Source organism: Canis lupus, chromosome 1, assembly GCF_011100685.1.
Source record: "Canis lupus familiaris isolate Mischka breed German Shepherd chromosome 1, alternate assembly UU_Cfam_GSD_1.0, whole genome shotgun sequence".
In the NCBI taxonomy this organism is placed as follows: Eukaryota; Metazoa; Chordata; class Mammalia; order Carnivora; family Canidae; genus Canis; species Canis lupus.
The window spans coordinates 51,819,669-51,841,218 of NC_049222.1; the positions used below are offsets into that span (position 1 = coordinate 51,819,669).

Here is a 21,550-nt window from a genome sequence, read left to right on the forward strand (position 1 = left end):
CCTTGGTGTTGGTAGTGATCTCTCCTTTCTCATTCATGATTTTATTAATTTGAGTCTTCTCTCTCTTCCTTTTATTAAGGCTTGCTAATGATTTATCTATCTTATTAATTCTTTCAAAGAACCACCAACTCCTGGTTTTGTTGATCTGTTCCACAGTTCTTCTGATCTCGATTTTGTTGAGTTCTGCTTGAATCTTTATTAACTCTCTTCTTCTGCTGGGTGTAGGATCTATTTGCTGTTTTTTTCTCTAGCTCCTTTAGGTTTAAGATTAGCTTTTGTATTTGAGTTCTTTCCAGTTTTTGGATGGATGGTTGTATTGCGATGTATTTCTCCCTCAGGACTGCTTTTGCTGTATCCCAAAGATTTTGAATGGTTGTATCTTCATTCTCATTAGTTTCCATGAATCTTTTTAATTCTTGCTTAATTTCCTGGTTGACTCTTTCATCTTTTAGCAAGATGGTCCTTAACCTCCATGTGTTTGAAGTCCTTCCAAACTTATTGTTGTGATTTAGTTCTAATTTCAAGGCATTATGGTCTGAGAATACACAGGGGACGATCCCAATCTTTTGGTATCGGTTAAGACCTGATTTGTGACCCAGTATGTGGTCTATTCTGGAGAAAGTTCCATGTACACTTGAGAAGAAGGTGTATTCAGTTGAGTTTGGATGTAAAGTTCTGTAGGTATCTGTGAAATCCATCTAGTCCAGTGTATCATTTAAAGCTCTCGTTTCTTTGGAGATGTTGTGTTTAGAAGACCTATCAAGTGTAGAAAGTGCTAGATTGAAGTCACCAAGTATGAGTGTATTATTATCTAAGTATGTCCTAATTTTGGTTATTATTTGATATATTTGGCAGCTCCCAGATTCGGGGCATATATATTGATGATTGGTAAGTCCTCTTGTTGGATAGATCCTTTAAGTATGATATAGTGTCCCTCTTCATCTCTCACTACAGTCTTCGGGGTAAATTTTAGTTTATCTGATATAAGGATGGCTACCCCTGCTTTCTTTTGAGAACCATTTGAATGGTAAATGGTTCTCCAACCTTTTATTTTCAGGCTGTAGGTGTCCTTCTGTCTAAAATGAGTCTCTAGTAGACAGCAAATAGATGGGTCCTGCCTTTTTATCCGGTCTGACACCCTGCACCTTTTGATGGGGTCATTAAGCCCATTCACGTTCAGAGTTACTATTGAAAGATATGAGTTTAGAGTCATCATGATATCTGTTCAGTCCTTGTTTTTGTGGATTGTTCCACTGGACTTCTTCTTAAAGGGGAATTTTGAGAGTCCCCCTTAAAATTTCTTGCAGAGCTGGTTTGGAGGTCACATATTCTTTCAGTTCCTGCCTGTCTTGGAAGCTCTTTATCTCTCCTTCCATTTTGAATGAGAGCCTTGCTGGATAAAGTATTCTTGGTTGCATGTTCTTCTCATTTAGGACCCTGAATATATCCTGCCAGCCCTTTCTGGCCTGCCAGGTCTCTGTGGAGAGGTCTGCTGTTACCCTAATACTCCTCCCCATAAAAGTCAGGGATTTCTTGTCTCTTGCTGCTTTAAGGATCTTCTCTTTATATTTGGAATTTGCAAGCTTAACTATTAGATGTTGAGGTGTTGAACGGTTTTTATTGATTTTAGGGGGGGATCTCTCTATTTCCTGGATCTGAATGCCTGTTTCCCTTCCCAGATTAGGAAAATTTTCAGCTAGGATTTGTTCAAATACATATTCTGGCCCTCTATCCCTTTCAGCGCCCCCAGGAACCCCAATTACACGTAGGTTTTTCTTCCTCAGGCTGTCGTTTATTTCCCTTAATCTATCTTCATGGTCTTTTGTTTGTCTCTTTTTTCCTCAGTTTCCCTCTTTGCCATCTACTTGTCTTCTATGTCACTCACTCTTTCTTCCACCTCGTTAACCCTCATCGTTAGGACTTCTAGTTTGGTTTGCATCTCATTCAATTGATTTTTAATTTCTGCCTGGTTAGATCTAAATTCTGCAGTCATAAAGTCTCTTGAGTCCTTTATGCTTTTTTCTAGAGCCACCAGTAGCTTTATAATCGTGCTTCTGAATTGGCTTTCTGACATTGAATTGCAATCCAAATTTTGTAACTCTGTGGGAGAGAGGACTGTTTCTGATTGTTTGTTTGAGGTGAGATTTTCCCTCTAGTCATTTTGCTCAGTGCAGAGTGGCCAAAAACAAGTTATATTGGGAAAAGGAGAAAAAGAGAAGAGAAAGAAGGAAAGAAAAGAAAAAAAGAAGGAAGAATAAAAGAAGAAAAAGAAAAAAAAGAAAGGAAGGAAGAAAAAGGGGTGGGGGAAGCAAACAGAAATCAAAAAGCAAAACAAAAACAAAAACAAAACAACAAAAAAAAAAACACAGGGGAGCATCCTCTGATTCTGTATACTGTAAGTCCCTTGACTTACCCTGGAACTTTCAAGTGCTGCTTCGTCAACAATTTGTTTTTCCCCTGTCCGCCTAGATGATCTTCTGGGGGAGGGGCCTGTTGTGCTGATTTTCAGGTGTTAGCACTTGGGGGAGCTGCTCTGCCCCCAGCCTGGTGTAGGGCTCAGTGAGTAATGTTTATCCTGTTTATCCGGTGAGGCCACTGTGAGGCTCAGTGGCGGTTGTTTACCCCGTGAGGCCCCAGTAGGTACAACTGCAGTGACCCGGCCAGCTCTGGAGCCCTGGATTCAGCCCCCGCAGGAATTCCGGAGCTCTCCGTCTGCAGGGCCTGGAGGCTCCGGGGCGGGGCCGCTGATCTCAGCTCAGGGCAGGAGCGTCCTCGCTGTCCTGGGCCCTCCCGGCCTCTGCCTGTCCCGGGGGGAGGCCGGATCCTGGGCTGTGTCCCGGCACCCTGTGCTCCGGGGCCTGCGCTGTTGGATTCGTGCTCCCGGCCAAGCAGCCCCCTCCGCGGAGCCGCCGCCCGAGCCCCCCACGAGCTGCTCCTGGAACCGCGCAGCCCCCTCCGCACGGAGCCTCTTCCTCCGCCCAAGCCCTGGGAGCTGCTCCCGCCCCGCAGTCCCCTCCGCGGAGCCGCCCCCGAGCCCCCCCCCCGAGCTGCTCCCAACCCGCAGGCCCCTCCACGGAGCCTCTTCCTCCGCCCGAGCCCTCCGAGCTGCTCCCGCCCCGCAGCCCCCTCCGCGGAGCCGCCCCCGAGCCCCCCGAGCTGCTCCGGGTCCCGCCGTGCGCGCTGCAGCCCTTAGGGAGCTCGGCGCACTCTCCCGGGGCGCAGGTGTCTGTTAGTGTCCCCGGGAGCCCGAGGGCATCCCCGCCCTCCTGGGTCCTGCTCCAACTCCCCGCGAGCCCCTTTCCGCCCGGGAAGGTCGGTGCAGCTCCTGCTCCTCCGGGACGGGGCTCTCCTGTCCTGGGGACACTCGCCCCGGCCTCAGCCCGGCTCCTCGCGGGGCCCCTCCCCCTTGAGGCCTTTTGTTTCTTTATTTCTTCTTCCCCGTCTTCCTACCTTGATAGATGCGCGAACTCTTCTCACTGTAGCATTCCAGCTGGTCTCTCTGTAAATCTCAGGCCGAATTCATAGATTTTCAGGATAATTTGAAGATTATCTAGGTAATTTGGTGGGGACAGGTGACTTGGGGACCCTACTCTTCCTCCATCTTCGCAAGTGAATTTCAAAAGAGAAAATGTGAGTTTTATTGTGAGAATTTTTGCATAAAAAGAAAATATGTATTGGTCTCATCAGTAATGAATTTGTGGTCATAAAACTGGTGATATTGATAGTTACTTAGATCTAAGAGATGTACACAGAATAGAGGCAATTAGTTCAGATTTAATCATTAATAACTACAAAAGTTGTAAATATACAAATTTGTGATACAAATTTGTATTATATACAACTATAATTCTCTGATAATTACCTCTAATTGAAATTGTACAGAATTCAAGTTTATAGGAAATTAAAATATATTGCTGCCTGGTTCCACTGAAAAATGTAAGTATTTTGCAAAGCTAAATAACATTGTCTAATGAAAAAAGAATAATGTCTTAAAACTGAAATGTTTTATCATCTGAGTGCACAGAATTCTCCATATCTTTCTGTGGCATTTCTTTGACGTATCACATGCTTATTTCTATAAAAGAGCCTGGGAGATAGTCTCACCTATTTTCCTAAATGATATGTATTTTGAGGATAATATATTTCACTTACATCTTTGTCACCAATAATACCAAGCCTAGTGACCTGGAAATAGTATGTATTCAATACATTTTTCAGTGAATGAATGACATAGGCAGGATCTATATTAGAGAAAATTTCTTAACTCTGTTCCTAGGAAATATCTTAGTGTATGTGACCGTAGGTCCTTGAATTCAGATTTATGAGTTTTTTTTTTTCTCATGAGTTTCTAACACTGAAAAAAACTATACTTCACAAGTTTCTCTAGCCATTTTAGATAAGTGTATTAGTCATAAATATATATTTTATTATAAGATGTATTCTAGTTCCATAAGTGATTAGTTTATGAATTCCAGTATTATAGCCCATTAATGCTTTTTATCTTTCTCCATTTCCAACCACAATTACCTGTGCCCAACTTTAACAATTCTGCCTTACTAGCAACTCAGATTTTCATAGCTCATGGGACAGTATGGCTCCCAAAGCCTATATCTGTTTTCATTCCTCATTCATCCCTCAATGCACTGTAGTCTGGTTTCCATCCCATCATGCCAGTATAGTTTTTTGATTTTTCAGAGAACTTTTAACTCTCTTCTTAACTAACCCACTTGTATCATTAAAAAACTCTTCCTCTCATTCATTGATTTCTAAACCATCCCTTCCCCATTTTATTCCTACCACTCTATTCTTGCAATTCTCCTGTAGAATCCATTTATTATTAAGTTTCCAGGAAATGTTTCAGGTTCTCAGCCTTTCTTTCACTATACACTTACTTTCCCTTTGGGAAAATTTACCAGTCTCCATAGATTTAACCCACCACTTGATACTGGCAAACTTTGTGAATCACCTGAATCTCCCTGATAATGTCCATACGGATTGATCTGGTGTCTACTGTTAGTTCATCCCTCAGGCATTTCAGGCCTAATGTGAAGAGGAACTTAATCCCACTCCAAAGTAGGGATATGGCCTGTTGGGAAAGGTTTCTTAGAACTAGTGAGGTGGTGCTACATCATGAAGGTGATTCGTGGTTATTCAGGAAAAAAAGAAGGAGGAGCTAAAGGAATGAAGGAGTGAGGAAGAATTAGAGGTTGGTGGAACAGGAAAATCATGGAGGCCTAAGAAAGCAGGGCATATTCGAGAATGGCCAGTATGTAAGAGGCATTACCAGAGGCATTGCCATCAGCTTCCAAATGTCTGTCTGCACAGCAGGAATGCATTTCAGTAGGAAATCATCCGTGGGTTTTAAGTAGATGAAGGATATGATTTAATTAGTCAATATTCATTGTGCACAACATTCACAGTATCCTGACTGAGGATAAAAAGCCCAGAGATAAAAAGAGCAAGTAAAGACCAAGAAACTTTTCTACCAAAGAAAAAAAACTAAAACTTTTAAATGCTAAATAAATAAAAGTGAAAAACAAAGATGGGAGGAGATATTTATAGTAAATGCGACCAATGGTTAATACCTATTGATAAAAAAACTCATACAAATTGATATTAATATGGAAAAGACATGAACACTTGTGCAAATGTATGCATTTAGCATTTATACTAAGATGAGAAAATATCCTCATTTGTTAAATATATTAATCCAAATTGAACAATAGGAAGATGTCAGAAACTAAATGTTTACATTCTGCAAACTCCATATGTTGAAGCATTAACCCCCAATGTGATGCTGTTTGGAGGTGGGGCCATCAAGATTACATTTATGAGATGGCTCAAGAGTGTGGCCTCCATGATGGGACTTAGTGTCCTTATTAAGAGGAGGGAGAGAGACCATACTCTCTTGAGCACTCTCTAGCATGTGAGGACACAGTGAAAGGCAATGGTCTACAAGCTAGGAAGAGGGTTCTTTTTTTTTTTTTTTTTTTTTTTAAGGAAGAGGGTTATTATTAGAACCTGACCATGCTGCCACCCTGATCTTGGATGTCCAGCCTCCAGAAATGTGAGAAAATGAACATCTGTCATTTAAGACATCTGATCTATGGTATTTTGTTATAGCAACCCAAGCCGACTAAGACAGAAGACCTGTTCTCCCATTTAATCAGCAAATAATCTTTATCAAGAATCATAAACTATAAATTTTTATTTTATTAACTCATGTAGGGGTCTCTGTCTGAAGAGCATAATATGAAATAGGCATGATATTTGTACATTTGTTCTGGAAGGAAAAGCACAAAATTAGCAATAGGTGGTAGAATTCTATGTGATTTATTGAGCTTTCCCTCCATTCCAGAGTTTATTTTTTATGTAACTTAAACACATTAGTTATTTGCATCTTTGTAGTCAGAAGCCTGTCTCATCTCTGCCTCTGGATCTCCTCATTCAATCAGTTGTGTGCCCTAGATTATTCCCTTTAGGATTTTGCCCAAACCCAGCTTTCTGGTATAGTGACTAAGGACACATACTGGAGAGCAGAAGCACAGGGGTCTCTTTCCTACTACTGACTAACTCTGATTTCTGCCAGCTTATTGAAGCAACCGAAGCTTAGGTTTTCTTGTCCGTGATGATCATTTCATGCAGGTTTTGTTGAAAACTGAAACCAACAATGCTTGTAAAACATAAATAGATCATTAGGGGATTTTGTTGGTGTTGATGGTGTCCTAATTTAAGGTCTTTGCCGCCTTGTGTTTGGGCCACTGCTCGAAAGTCCAGCCTGATTACTGTGACTCCAGGCCCCTCCTGTTAGATCTCAATGGAATAAGCTTCCTAAAGTAGCTTACCCACAACACTTGGATGTTTTTTCCTGCTGCTCACGATTACCTGTAGGGCCTGATTGTTCAGGACTCCACAAGATGTCTATATATGTTGAACATTTGTTGATACACACACACACACACACACACACACACACCATATAAGGCATTGTTATCTCTTCTGGCTATTACTAACAAAAATATCACTATCATAATGTTTTGTTATATTATTAAAATTTCTTATAAAAATTTTAGCTGATAATACACATTCATTTTTGTTAATGATAAGGTGCTTCAGCTACCACTACAATAAAATTTGCTAATTGTAATACTTTGGAAATCATATTCTTGGTCATCTGGTAACGTTAGGTAATGCAAAATTTCTGATGTGTTAACAGTTATGATTGGCAAGTGGGGCAGACACTGAATTACAGTCCTACTTACTCAGAAGTCTAGGCTAATGGCAACAAATTTGCTGGTCCTCCCTCGGGCTAATATTCAAGTGCCTCTGTAGCTGGAAGACAGTATAGCTCTTGCCTACCAACTGCTTAACCACATCACTTTCAGTGAATCCAAATTTCAGGTTAAAGCTGATGAAAATAGGAGGGGCACCTTGGTGGCTCAGTCAGTTGTCTACCTTTGGCTCAGGTTGCAATTCCGGGGTCCTGGGATGGAGCCCCTGCATGGGGCTCCCTCCTCAGTGGTGAGTCTGCTTCTCCTCCCTCTACGGCTCCCCATGCTTGTGCTCTCTTCCTGTCTCTCTTTCTCTCAAATAAATAATAAATCTTTTTTAAAAAGCTGATGAAGGGATCCCTGGGTGGCGCAGCGGTTTAGCGCCTGCCTTTGGCCCAGGGCACGATCCTGGAGACCCCGGATGGAATCCCACGTCGGGCTCCCGGTGCATGGAGCCTGCTTCTCCCTCTGCCTGTGTCTCTGCCTCTCTCTCTCTCTCTGTGACTGTCACAAATAAATTAAAAAACAATTTTTAAAAAAAGCTGATGAAAATCAGAAATTAATGTCTTTGTATCTTATTGTTTCATTGTTAGTAAGCTGGCTAAACAGGCGCATTAGAATAACGCAGTATAAATTTCCCACTTGAAGTAAAGGGATTTTTTTTTATCAGCCTCAGGTTATGCTAAAAAATACTATTGAATAGCAAAAATTTCAAATTATATAATGAAGAATTTTATATAGTAAATATATGAATTATAAATATACATTTTATATATAGAATTTCAAATTATATAATGAAGAATTTTAGAGAACCTTAAAATTCTTGCCTACTAATTATTTTTTGTGACCATATGACAGAGACTGTGCTCTACATCATAAATCCTTCCAGCATTCAATAAGTGTAGGCATATAAAGTATTCTGTCATTGATAGTCACTTCAAAGTGCATTCAATATCTTGGTTCCCAAGTGCATTAGATTTTATTAAAACATTCTGCTGCGACACCCATTCTTCCTAATTGGTTTATGGACAGCCCCCACAATTGAGGTAAATCCTAATTGCATTTTTCCACAAATCTAGTTTGATTTATGGTTCCTTATTTGTTCTATATTATTTATAATGAATGGGGTAAAATTCTTAAGATATTAAGTAAAACCTGCAGTAGTCCTCTTAAGACATTAAATAAAATCTGCAGTAGTCCTATAAATATGGGCTGTACATAAGGATTCTTAACAGTACTTTTACTCATTTTTAATTTTATTTAGTCAACTTACATCCATCTGTGTGATTTCCAGTAGTAATATCTTTAGTACCTTTCCAGAGATTATTATTTACTTGATTTTTCATGTACAGGTTTTTAGAATTACTTAGAATGCTGGAATAGAGTATGTGTAGAATATAAAAAATGTTATATCCTTCTATTAGATTTAAGTAGGTAAATATGTATTTGGAACAGAAAAAAATTATTATCCAGGGACAGTGACAAAGCATCTGCATAAAATTAGATAATGCCCATGTTGCACTAACAGGTGTAACTGAAAATTTTCTAGTTAGTTTTCAAATTACAACTTTGAGATGCCAAGACTTAATTTGGAAGGGGCTTATAGCAGAATCCAAAAAAAAAAAAATACAGTGTTTTAAAATGAGTAAATGGCAGAAATATAAAAACAGAGGATAACAGACACTGAAGAAAGAATTTCTGTACTGTTGAGTGATCACATAGCAAACTAAGTAAAGACTTTCCATGAAATTGTAGGCATGGAATCGTTTCTGTAGGGAGTCCATGAAAATTTATGGGAAGAAAGAGGAAGTACACGTTATCTATAACAGTTTATAAAAAGCCTTCTAGGCTTCTTAGAAATATGTTCGTTCTTTGAAAAGTTTGGATGATTAGAATTTTGAATTCAGAATCAGAAAGAATGTATTTAGAAGAAGAGACAAAAGGCAAAAGAAATCAATTTTAAGATAAATACAAAGAAAAGGGACAAAGATGAATACTTTCTAGAAAATTTTTGGTCATTGAACAAATGGGAGGTTTGCTAACAACAACATAAAAACTTGGCATCTAGAAAAATTGAAAAGGCTGGTTAGCAGATGATACATAGACAAGAGATCTTAATGATGGCTGTAGCTGAATGTTTTGAACAAGGATTTGAACCTTTCATCCCTACTGGACCAGTAAAGAGCAGTACCCACAGTTGAGGGGGGTACCTTGAACACTCACCCTGTCAGCAGGGAAAAGCTCTTGCCCCTTTGTGCTGAGGTGCCTCCTAGTGGGACAGGAATGTCATCCCTGCCCAGCAGCAGTGAGGCAACCCCCTTCTGTGGTGTCAGTGTGGGGAGCAGTAATGGGGCACTGCCACTCCTCCCTGTCCACAAAGTCCCTGGAGGCCTGGTGGTGCTGGAGCCTCCAGCTTCACCCAGTAGCAATGAGAAACTCCCTCTCCTGAGTCAACAGAGGCCAGGTAGGGTTCCAGGATTTCTACCCCAACCTGATGGTAGTGACCTAATACCCTTCCCCACATCTCTGCCAGAGATAGATTGGAATAAACCAGCTAAAACAGAAGATTTAAGATCTGGAGTCTCACCAGTGTCCAGGTTTCAACAGAAAATCAATTACCACACCAAGAATCAGGAGGATCAAAAAGCGAATGAAAAAAGACCATCGGTAGATGTCACCCAGCCTCTAGACCCTGGCAACCACCAATCTATTCTGTTTCTATGAGTTCGGTTCTTTTAGATTTCACATGTAAGTGAGATTACACAGTTTTGTCTTTTTGTCTGACTTATGCACTTACTCAGCATAATGGCCTCAAGCTTCATCCATGATGTCATAAATGGCAAGATTTCCTTCTGTTTCTGGCTGAATATTTCATTATATATGTATACATGTGTATATACACATTTGCTATTTTGTCCATATTATGAATTAACAAAATAATCATGTTTTTATTAAACTAGTAAATGACTAATTAAATACATAAGGAAAATACATATGTATAAATATATGTATATGTATAAATATACATATGTATAAATAAATACATATGTATTTTCCTTATGTATTTAATATTTATTTTTTAAAACACAAAAAATGAGGTATCTGCTGACCAGCAATCAGTACTGTACAATAATACAATACACATAAACATATACATATCTGCACTATTGCATGTAACTTTCTATAAATATGTATGATGCTAGTTTAATTTGGCTAAGTTTTCTTTCTTTGGATCATGTTTTCCACTTTTTTAGAGGGTGTTAAAATGATGACATGATGATAGTAATCTTTTTTTTTTTTTTTTTTTGGTATATAACTTATTGCCAAAATAAAAAGTTGTCAATTCTTTTTTTTTTAAGATTTTTATTTATTTATTCATAGAGACACAGAGACAGAGAGGCGCAGACACATGCAGGCAGAGGGAGAAACAAGCTCCATGCAGAGAGCCCGACGTAGGACTCGATCCCGGGTTTCCAGGATCATGCCCTGGGCTGCAGGCGGCGCTAAACCGCGGCGCCACTGGGACTGCCCCAATTCTTTATCAATTTCCAAAAATGTGATTCAAAATTTACCACTCCATATATTGCTAAAGCCCAGGAGTGACATCTTCATGGTTTCTGTCATACATTAGGAATGTATGTGTAACATCCAGCTCAGGGCTCTGTTCAAAGTAGTTGTCATATACATATGGTTACTTAACAATTGAGTTTGTCTAAAAATGGTGGCTAATAATTCTAACACCAGAAAAAATTTCAAATATTTTTTAAGATGCAATCGTGCTTCCCCACTACCCAGTGTCACTTCAATTATTTGCATAATTATATGCCAGAAATAATGTGCCATGTAGTGAAGGAAATTCTGAACTCTAGGGGTGCCTGGGAGGCTCTGTTAAGTGTCTAACTTTTGATTTTGCCTCAGGTCATGATATAAGGCTGGTGGGATTGAGCCCCACTATAGGATCCAGGTTCAGTGAGGAGTCTGCTTGAAGTTCTCTTTTTCCCTCTGCCCTTTCCCTCCCAGAGTCTGCTTGAGATTCTCTCTCCCTCTCCCTCTGCCCCTCCCCCAACCTTGCATATGTGTGTGTGAGCACACTCTCTCTCTAAAAAAATAAGAAATAAAAAAATAAACCCTAACAAATATCTTGGTGTTACCTTACTCTTCAACTCCAGTTCAGCATTTAATTATCTTAGTATTTTAATATACCAGTTTCTAGTATTCACCTTTCTATGTACATCAGATAAAATGTATTTGTCATTATCTAACATATTTATTATTATATATATTATGTATATTATCTATAGTATGTATTTTTACATATTTCTTTATTAAAATTAAAGCTTTTACACAAACATTAAAAATTAACCTGGTATCAAGTAACTTAAAATAGATATATATAAATAGATATTATTTAATTATATATATATAAGATATATATAAATAGATATTATATAAATTGTTTGCTATTTTGTCCATATTATGAAATAACAAGATAATCATGTTTTTATTAAACTAGTAAATAACTAGTATTTACTTTTTTTTTCAGAGAAGGATAATGAGTGATCTATAATTTTCTAGGTAGTTTACTAATCACTTTCCATTTTGTGACCTAATGAATTAATTCATATGTAAATAATGCAGATTTAAAATATATTTCTAATGTGAATAACTCAATATGAAATGTTTCTTCTTTGAGAAAAATCTCAGTTTGGAGGATGAAAGATTCTTATGCAGTCTAATGTTACTTTCTCATAAATTCATAATTTCAAATATATGCTATATGTACACATTTTTCTTTTTAAATTCTTTATTATAACTTAATTTTATATAACATTTTTATAGTTTTCTTGTTATATTCACATGAGAACATATTTTACCATTTTATGTATATAGAAAGATTTAAAGGAACATATTTTACTTTTTAAAATTTATTTTAGAGAGAAATAATGGGGATGGGAGGGACAGAGGGAAAGAACCCCACACAGACTCCATGCTGAGTTCAGAGGTCGATGTGGGGCTTATTCTCACAGTCCTGAGATCCAGACCTGAGCCTAAATCAAGAGTCAGATGCTTAACCTACTGAGCAACCCAGGTGCCACTATCGGATGTATTGTAATTTATTACTTCAGTATTCCACAAAGTATATCAGACCTGAGATTAGATTCAGCAATTCTTAGAAATCTTAACAGTTTTAACATCCTGAACTCCTCTTTTAAAAGCTTTGCTTAAAAGTTTAGGCTTTTTTTTCTTTATAGGTGATATTTTTTTAGTGACTTTTTTTCTAGGAATGCTTTCTAAAGTAGCTTGAAACAAAGTAACCCTTAATGATTATTAAATAATTATCTTCTTTAAATTTTTTGTATTAATGAAGTTGCTGTTGTCCATCATTAGACAATTTCATATAAACTAAAACTTAAGAGAAGTCTTTTCACCATACATTTTGGGTATTTTTCAAAACCTGATTCCTGTTATTTTTCTCTGAAGGTGAGAGGCCCTCCAGCTGCAGGAGCATTTAAAGAAAGACCAACCAAGCCCACAGCATTTCGAAAATTTTATGAGCGAGGAGACTTCCCAATTGCCCTTGAGCATGATTCGAAAGGAAACAAAATAGCGTGGAAGGTAAGTCAGGGCACAGCTGGGAGAACCAGCTGTGCAGTGAGAGTGACATCTCCCAATGCCAAACAAACTTGGCTAAGTAAATAAACTAGAGTGATTTCGCTGTGAATGGAAGGTGGTGGGTAAGCTCTTAGAGAAAGCCCCCCTGTGTCAGCTGTCCACTTTGACTAACAATTAAATTATAGCCTGCGAGAAAGAAAATGACAGAGTTGCTTTGCCTTAGAGAATTGTCTGCTACCCAATTCATCTCTATTTTTATGAGAACCTGGCAGTGCAGCCTGTTTCAGGCAGTCCATCAAATGATGGAACTGGTGGCTGAATTCGGAGAGCAACAGCCATTTATCTACCCCAAATTTCACCTTCCTGCAGGACACTTCCAAATAGAAGCTTTAATTACCTAAATGGATAGGTCAAGACTGTCTGCTCCCTGGAAATGCAGAGTGGAATACAAAAGAAGGTCGGTTCTCGTCGCCGCACTCTCTCTGTCTGCGGCACATGTCAGCGACAGTGGCTGTCATACGTGCCCGGTTAGAGGCTGACCTCCACTCTGAAACCATTACAGCACCGACATTTTTCTGACAAAAGGTTAATTGGCTTCAAAATAAATGTATTGCCTAATGATTCCATTCTAATGTGGCCGTGTTTCTTTCTAAAAGGCTCACTGATGTTATTTGTAAAAACTTGCCAATCTCTTAACTGGAGAAGGCTTTTACATTTAATTTGAAAAACGAATGCTGATCTCTAACCAGCCTCTGCTATTTAATTGTTTTCTGTTATCAAGGACTTTGCCTTGGGTGATATTTATCAGCTAAAAGGGCTTCTCTGCCTAAAGACAGAGTTTGCACACGTGTATAGCCTAGGGTTGAGGAACATGAGATTTTTGCCAAATACCATCTGACTGAAGCAATTGACCCATTTCATGAAAAAGTCCCACAATAGTGTCTGAAGGTGAAGATAGGAATTGTTTGTACTCTCTGTAAATTTGCATTAAAAAATAAAATGACCAAAGTAAAGAATTCATCAAAGTAAATACTTAAATTCATCAAAATTAACCTTTTCCTTCTTTTATGGAGCAACTAAGAGTTGCTTGCATTATTTCTAGTATGTCTTTAAATGTTTTCATAGAATTATCAAACATTTCTAAACCTTGAGCAACCATTAGAAATTCAGTTATTGAACATAGAATTACTACAAACTATTTGGCAATGGAAATCTGAAGCTGTCCCTGTATTAAATTATGTCGTAATTTTTTTAGGAGGATGAAGGACATCACTATCTTGCTTTTAATCATTTCTATTAAAATGTGAATTTATTATGTGACAATGTGCACACATAATGAGGAAAAACTTATAGCAAGTATAAGTAATCCAGATATTTTAGTCTTTTTTTTTTTTTTTCAGATATTTTAGTCTTAATGTAAGTTCATATCCTCAGAATTTTACTGTAATTTTTGGGTTTGCTTACATTTGATTAGTTACATGGATTTTGTGTTTATTTGTCTGCATACTGGCTCCACATGGTAAAAATGGAGGTTCTTAAAAATCTGATTCCCTTGGAGTAAAAGAATATGCTATAATTCCTTACAAAAAGTCAGTAGATTTTGGTGTTTTAAGCAATTATAGCACATAAGAATTGTATCAATAAAAAAATTATAGATTTATTTTTGACCTGTTCAAATAATCTTATGAATAACTTTTAGAAGTGTCAAGAGACTCGGAAAAACCTTCATCTCGAAAATAATGAAAATGTAGGATGAATCATTTTCCTTTATCTTTGACAATCCAGCAGTCAGAAAGGATATAAACTACTTTTCTTTTTTATGGCCATATTAATTCTTTTAAGTTTCTATTGACAACAGTACTGATTCAGCAAGCTAAAAAGTCAGAATAAAAAGAAAGCAATTTATTTGCTGCCAGTGGTAGAATAATAGCCTACATTTAAAGAAACATCTTATCCTGTGACCTGTGGGCTTCTGCCAACTACATTTCATTTGTACTACTCTAATATTGAAAATAAGATGTTAAAATGATTAAGTATAGGCTTGTAAACAATCTCTCAACCTATTCATATTTATTTCTTAGTGCATGTGCTGTGGGGACAATCTGGTACTAGGTAGGGGTAGAGGGCTTCTTTAGGACAGACACCATACTTAAGGAAGGGGCCTTAAATGTTGAAGGAAGCAGGCCTACCCCCACATCTCACGAAATAAAAACAAAAGCAAAACAACCCAAGACCCTGTACTATACTTTCTTCCTGTGTGTGGACAGAGCACAGGTTTTCATGTCACAGCTCATGCCCCTGCTGAAGGCTCCTGAGTAACTCTGTTTCCCAGGAAAATACTGGTCCACTCTCCATATTCTTTGTGGCAGCACTGGACTCCAAGGAGTTTCTGAGCCCCTGAAATGGTGTGTATAATGAAGTAGCAAGAAGTACTGTCTTTTATCAGAACTTCCTGGGACTCTGAAGTACTTAGGAGCCATTGTCCTGAGGGATGATGAAGGCTGCCCCAGCATCTGAGGCTCAGCTAGAATGTGAAGCTTCTGATCATTGCTGCCATGACCCCAAATTCCTTTCTATCTGTTCTAGATTAGCTGAACCCCATCAGCACTATATTAGAAGTCACCATATATTCTTGAAATAATAAAGCCACTCTATGGTAACAATTTATGAATGACCACAAGTTAAGTCAGAAAATAGAAGAGTTAGATGTAGAAAAATGTCTTTATTTTTCAACCTGCATCCTGAACTGCCACCCTAATTTAGTGTACATGAAAATGGTTATTTATTCTACATGCCAAAACAACAAGGCAGACCAAACACCATAATCTGTGCAGTTTAGTCTATCCCTTATGGTATCGCTAAAAATCAGAGCATTAATACAAGTTTCTGCAATGGTGAAAATGTTCTACATCTGCACTGTCTAATAATTACAGCTAGCCATATGTGGCCATTAAGCACTTGAAATGTCCCTAGTGAGAGTGAGGAACTAAATTTTTAATTTTAATTAATTTTAATTTAAATAGCCACATGGTTACCATATTAGATGGTGCTGCTCTACATTATGCTAGTGGCAGTCAAAAATAAATGCCTGAAGCTGCTGGCCAGATAGAGGACTGTAGCTATGTGTGATTTACTATTAAAATGCCAAAGTAGGACTGATAAATGCATTTTTGTCATGGCTGTCTATGCTTATCATATATTCCTTCACATAAAAAAAAAGGTCTTGCAAAATTTTTGCAGTGAAATTTTTCCATGTGTTGATCGGTGGCAAGTTAATTATCTGTGAAAAATGAATAGATCTCGTCTGAAATATGAAATCTATCAGGCAATCTCTGGCATACTTATTTTTATTTTTAAATATGCATTTTCTAAACATAGCTAAAGAATTATTATTATTGGCTAAAGACACTAAAAAAACATAATAATGACTTAAACAAAATTTTTTGAATCTGTTTATTTTTCTGCATTTTCCTTGACTCTACCAACATTCAGGAAGCATGACTTTATGCTTTGGCTGACATTTCAATATCCAGAGTATAGACAATAGAAGTGGAAAACAGCTAAACATTCTGGATAACTTAAAAAAGCCGATGATCAGCGTGAACAACAGACATTCTACGCTTGTGTTTGAGTTTCCACATCTTAAATTTCCACATTGGAGTAGAAGAGTTTTCTATGAACTGTCCTCTGACGTCCTCCTCCCGGAAGCCTCCCTCCCCACTCCCACACTCTTTTGGTTTCCTCAAGAGTTGTCCCCTCCTCCCCTTCCCCCTGCCTGCTCCCTCTCCTCCTCCCCCTCCTCCTTTTCTACTTCTTCTTCGTCCTGTTGCCCTTCCTCCTTCTCCTCTCTCTTCCTCCTGCCTTTCCTTTTCTGTTTGTTACTTCCTGGAATGTATATTTTTGCCTCTAGTATTCCCAAGGTGAATTTTGAATAAGGAACAGAACACCATTCTAATTCTCTATTTTGGGTGGGAGTCTCAAGTTATCAGAAATAGTCACCCGAATGAATGTGAAATAATAATTGTTATTTACACACTTAATATGGAACAGAAATATAAATAACAGATAACACATGAAATTCACTGTCTTATAAATTCTGATTCCAAGCTATTGTTTTAAAATAGTAGGGAAATACAAATTATTTTAAAATAACCACTTTGGGGATCCCTGCATGGCACAGCAGTTTGGCGCCTGCCTTTGGCCCAGGGCGCGATCCTGGAGACCTGGGATTGAATCCCACATCGGGCTCCCGGTGCATGGAGCCTGCTTCTCCCTCTGCCTGTGTCTCTTCCTCTCTCTCTCTCTCTGTGACTATCATAAATAAATAAAAATAAAATAAATAAAAAAATAACCACTTTGTTATAGACCTTAGTCAAAGGAATTGGAGAAAAATGCCAGAATCATATTGGAGTTTTTTTTTTTAATTAGCTCTATGGTATTATAAACCATTCATTTATTTTGGAAAGCTACAATTACACTAAAGGAATCTCTGAGTTTGTTCACTTTATAGACATTTTGATGTAATAGTTACTGATTGAAATCACCTTTCTCCACCTGTTCATGATACCGTGCTTTACGACAGAATGTGACATACACGAAGAGTCTTGTTTTCAATAAATTTCTAATGAACATGCCTAAAGATGTCCCAGATATTAGATAGGGTCTTTTTTAAAGATTTTATTTTTTTATTTATGAGAGACACAGAGAGAGGCAGAGACATAGGCAGAAGGAGAAGCAGGCTCCATGCAGGGAGCCTGATGTGAGACTCCATCGCGGGACTCCAGGATCACGCCCTGAGCCGAAGGCAGACACTCAACCACTGAGCCATCCAGGAGTCCCTAGATGGGTTTGAATAATAAATAGATACCCTATAACTGTCTGGCCAAATTAGGATATAATAGAAACCATTTTTGCAAATGCAACTCAGAGAGCAAATATCCAGATTGTCTTAAAAGGGAAAAACTCAAAATAGGCTTTGTTAGCAAAACATAATCCCTCATCTGGCAAAGTTGTCAAAAGCATTGTCCAAAGTGGCATCACTGTCTGGGGCATTTCTACATTCTTGTTTTCTCATCCCTTGTTGAATATGTATATAAATGATTTTAGTAACCTGCTATATTGAAATAAAGTTAACAAAGCCAGAAGCAGGTACAGGTAAGAATGGACTTTAGGCAACCTCTACTCACCGCCAAGAATGTGATCTTTCTCCTGGGCCTTTTGGAAAGGTATACAATGTCATCATGAAAGCATCCTTCCCTGAGGTTAATATATTCATTATATGGTTACTTGTTGGTCAAAATTTGGATCACACAAGTTTGTTTTTCTATGAAAAGGTGACTTCATACATTAATACTAATTAGGCAACTAAAAACACACTTTTCTATTTTTTAACTAATGAATTATACCTTTATATGAAGAAATATAAGATAGAGAAAAATAGCATATAATAAGAAAAGTGAAAGAAAATGAAAATCAAATAGAGACCAACAAGAAAACCAATTTTAGGGTTAATTAAAATGACGTATCTGAAGTCTTCTAGGGTTGGGGTCTCTGTATTTTGGATTTTTTACTCATTTATCCCAGTGCCTAGAATAGTATCTGGCACAGAGTCAGTGCCCAGTGATATGTACCTAATGAGTAGAAAGCATTCTAGAATATTGTTGACTATCTTCAGGTTTTACTGCTATAGATACTGTTTCATGACATGTCTCTCACTCTGTAGGCTTTACTGCCTCTATTTGTTAGTGAAGACCATATACTAGATGATTGGCATGGCCCCTTTTTAATTATAGGAGCTCTAAGAAATTTCATTTCATCATTACTAAATTAACTATAATTTGTGATGTCCATGAAATATTTCAGGGGATAAATTCTTACTAGAAATTCCAGTAAATTTGAATGCATACTTCAGTCATATATACTAGCTTTGGTGGGTTGGACTTTATCATGAAAATTCTCCTTTGATGATGTATATATGCTTTTCCAGTGAACTGATTTTTTTTTTAATTTCTTAAATTTCAAAATGGCAAGTTTACCTTTCTAAATGGCTAAGTATATATGTCCAATTTGACCATCCAAGTAAAGAAAATGCTGTGCATAAATTATTTGAATACTCAAATTTGTTTTTAAAATTCTGACAACAATGTCCAGGCCACACCCTCAATTCCAGGTTGACTCACTCATTGCCAATACTTGGGCATGACTTTTTATAATTTCTTCTCAATATGTTCTTTTTCTCGGTTCTTAGCAGTTCTTAGCAGCATTAGTATTCATGAACTATAAAAAAACTCTGTTAATGTGACTGTTTTCATTGACATAACTGATAATTTCCTACCAGGAAAAACAGTTATTGAATATAATTATTATTAAAATCATGCACTAATTTTCTTACAATTAAAATCAGCCCCAAACCATGGTAGCTCATTATCTGTAAATAGTACTGCATTTTAAAGTAAGTCACTCTGTGATATGATACCTGATCCATTAGTCCTCATTATATTGCTCTAAAAATTCTATAATTTTGATTAATCATTAGTCCTTTGGTGTCTTCAATTTCTTAATGTTTCAGTTACTTAAGAACTAAAAAAAATGATGTTATATCTATGTAGACCCTCTACTCCAGATAAAACCGATGTTGATTTTTGAGATCTTGTAGGCAAATTTATTTGAAAGTTGAATAATTTGTTTCACATGAAGAAGAATGAATGTTCTCTTGGAATTGTCCTGGGCTTCTCTTTCTTTTGATAACTGCCAAAGCTTGAGTTTGGATAGCAGGCCTTAGTAGAATTTGTAAGGCAAATTTTACAAAAGAAGTGACAATTTACCTGATTTTTGTACAAGAGAGCTGCCACGTTTCCACTATTAATTCCTCTGTGATTAATTAATAGACAGAGCTTATTCTAGAAGTCTTGAAAAAAAAATAATCCTCTGGCAATTACTGTGCTGTTCTGTGTTTTTTGGAGGAGGGGACTGCATACACAATTAATGCCATTCTTTTATTTGATGTAAATTGCTATGTCTTAAAAGTGTACAGCATGAAAAAACAGCCATGTATCAGAAATAACTTTAATTTAAATTGGTTAGATGACCTCTGAAAGCTAGATGAAAGATTTTCTGCTGAATGGGCTGGTGCTCCCTGCTGCCTATATAATTTATGTGAGAAATTAGTGCGAATGGTTCACTTTTATGGAGCAGTGCTGCTTGTAGCAAGCCTGCAGAAACAATTTTCCCCCAAGCCTCCATCTGTTCTTCAAACTAGGGCATATGCCATCTCATCGAGCTTGAAAGTCAACTGATTTATAACTCCTGGAAAGCGCATAGATTGAAAAGAAAGGTCGACCGCCGCTCTGTGACAGTGATTTGGTAGGCACCGGCTGAAGACAATTCACATTACCAGGGGCCCAAGGGAAACAAGCAATGTTGTAAAGTTTCAGATCTCAATGGACTGACAACTGGAAGAAAAACAAATCACTCCTGCTTTTTAAGTTAAACGACCCCCTGTTGAAAAGTAGGAGCGGTCTTGGTAGTGTTAGGGTGTCACAGCTGAGACACTGTGTTGTCACTCACCCTCAGTGATTGGGGCTGCCATTTCAGGAGTACCAGGACTGGAATCTTTAGCACTGTGCGTTGCTGCTTGTTAGAAAGTTCCATTTGGGGACACAAACCCAACTTTGATGATTTTTCTGTATCTGCCTAGAAGGCAAATCTCCAATTCTGTTCCAATTAGTAATTTAATGAATGGCTCCCACTATGTTTTATCACTTGTCACATATCCCTTTTCTTTATTGAAGCACTTTTGAGATCAAAAGTTCTTTGACAGATGACAAGTGAAATCAGATTGATGGTACGATAGTTAAAAAAAAAATCAGTGTTTGTTTGATGCTTTTATTTAGAGTGGTCAAAGTGTCTCCCTATATTTGAGGCTTCCAGATATTGAGTGAATTCTCAACCCCCTGCAGTTGTATTCAAGTTTCTCATTTTCTTTCAGGTAAAATCTAAAGAAAGTGTTACTGAATACTGATATCAACTTTAATCCATATTAAGGCAGCAATTTTAGGAAATTACATTTTAATAAGATTATTCTGACCTTGAAAGTTGTATGCAAGAATCGGCACTGATAGGATAATCAGTTGAATTCATGTAAAAAAAATCATCCTTATCATTAATATAAAGTTCTATTCTCAATATGACATATATAGTTATCTTATAAAATAAGAAAACATTGGGAAATAGAAGAAATAAATATATCAATCACCATTCTACCATTCACTGAATGCAACCGTTGATGTTTTAAAAAGTATGTCTGTCTTACCTTTCCTTTTTGCCTACTCGAGGTCATAGTGTATACAATACCTTATAAAAACTATTTGTCATTATATGGCAAATTTAAAAAATAGGAGGCACTAATTTTTAGATTTTTTTCTGATGTTTTGTTGGATTTTTCTGATTTTTTCATAGTTAAAAATAGTGGATTATTTTAGAAAATTTGGAAAACATAAAATGTATGCAGAAGACAGCATTTATTCTGAGACAACTTTTAGTAGTGTTTTAGTTCTGTCCTTCTTCTACACGTATGTTTTTAACTTTGTTGAAATTTGTTTTGGGGCACCTCAGTGGCTCAGTGGTTGAATGTCTGCCTTTGGCTCAGGTCATGATCCTGGGGGTCC

At 37.4% G+C, this 21,550-nt stretch overlaps 1 protein-coding gene across 4 annotated transcripts in view; it reads left to right on the plus strand.

Moving 5' to 3' along the window:
- Positions 1–21,550, plus strand: part of PACRG (parkin coregulated) — a 521,242-nt gene that overhangs the window by 68,033 nt on the left and 431,659 nt on the right. For all 4 annotated transcript variants that reach the window (XM_038526512.1, XM_038526514.1, XM_038526515.1 and 1 more), the window contains exon 2: positions 12,753–12,887. In XM_038526512.1, coding sequence (XP_038382440.1) covers positions 12,753–12,887 — 135 coding nt within the window. The remainder of the gene's footprint in view (positions 1–12,752; positions 12,888–21,550) is intronic.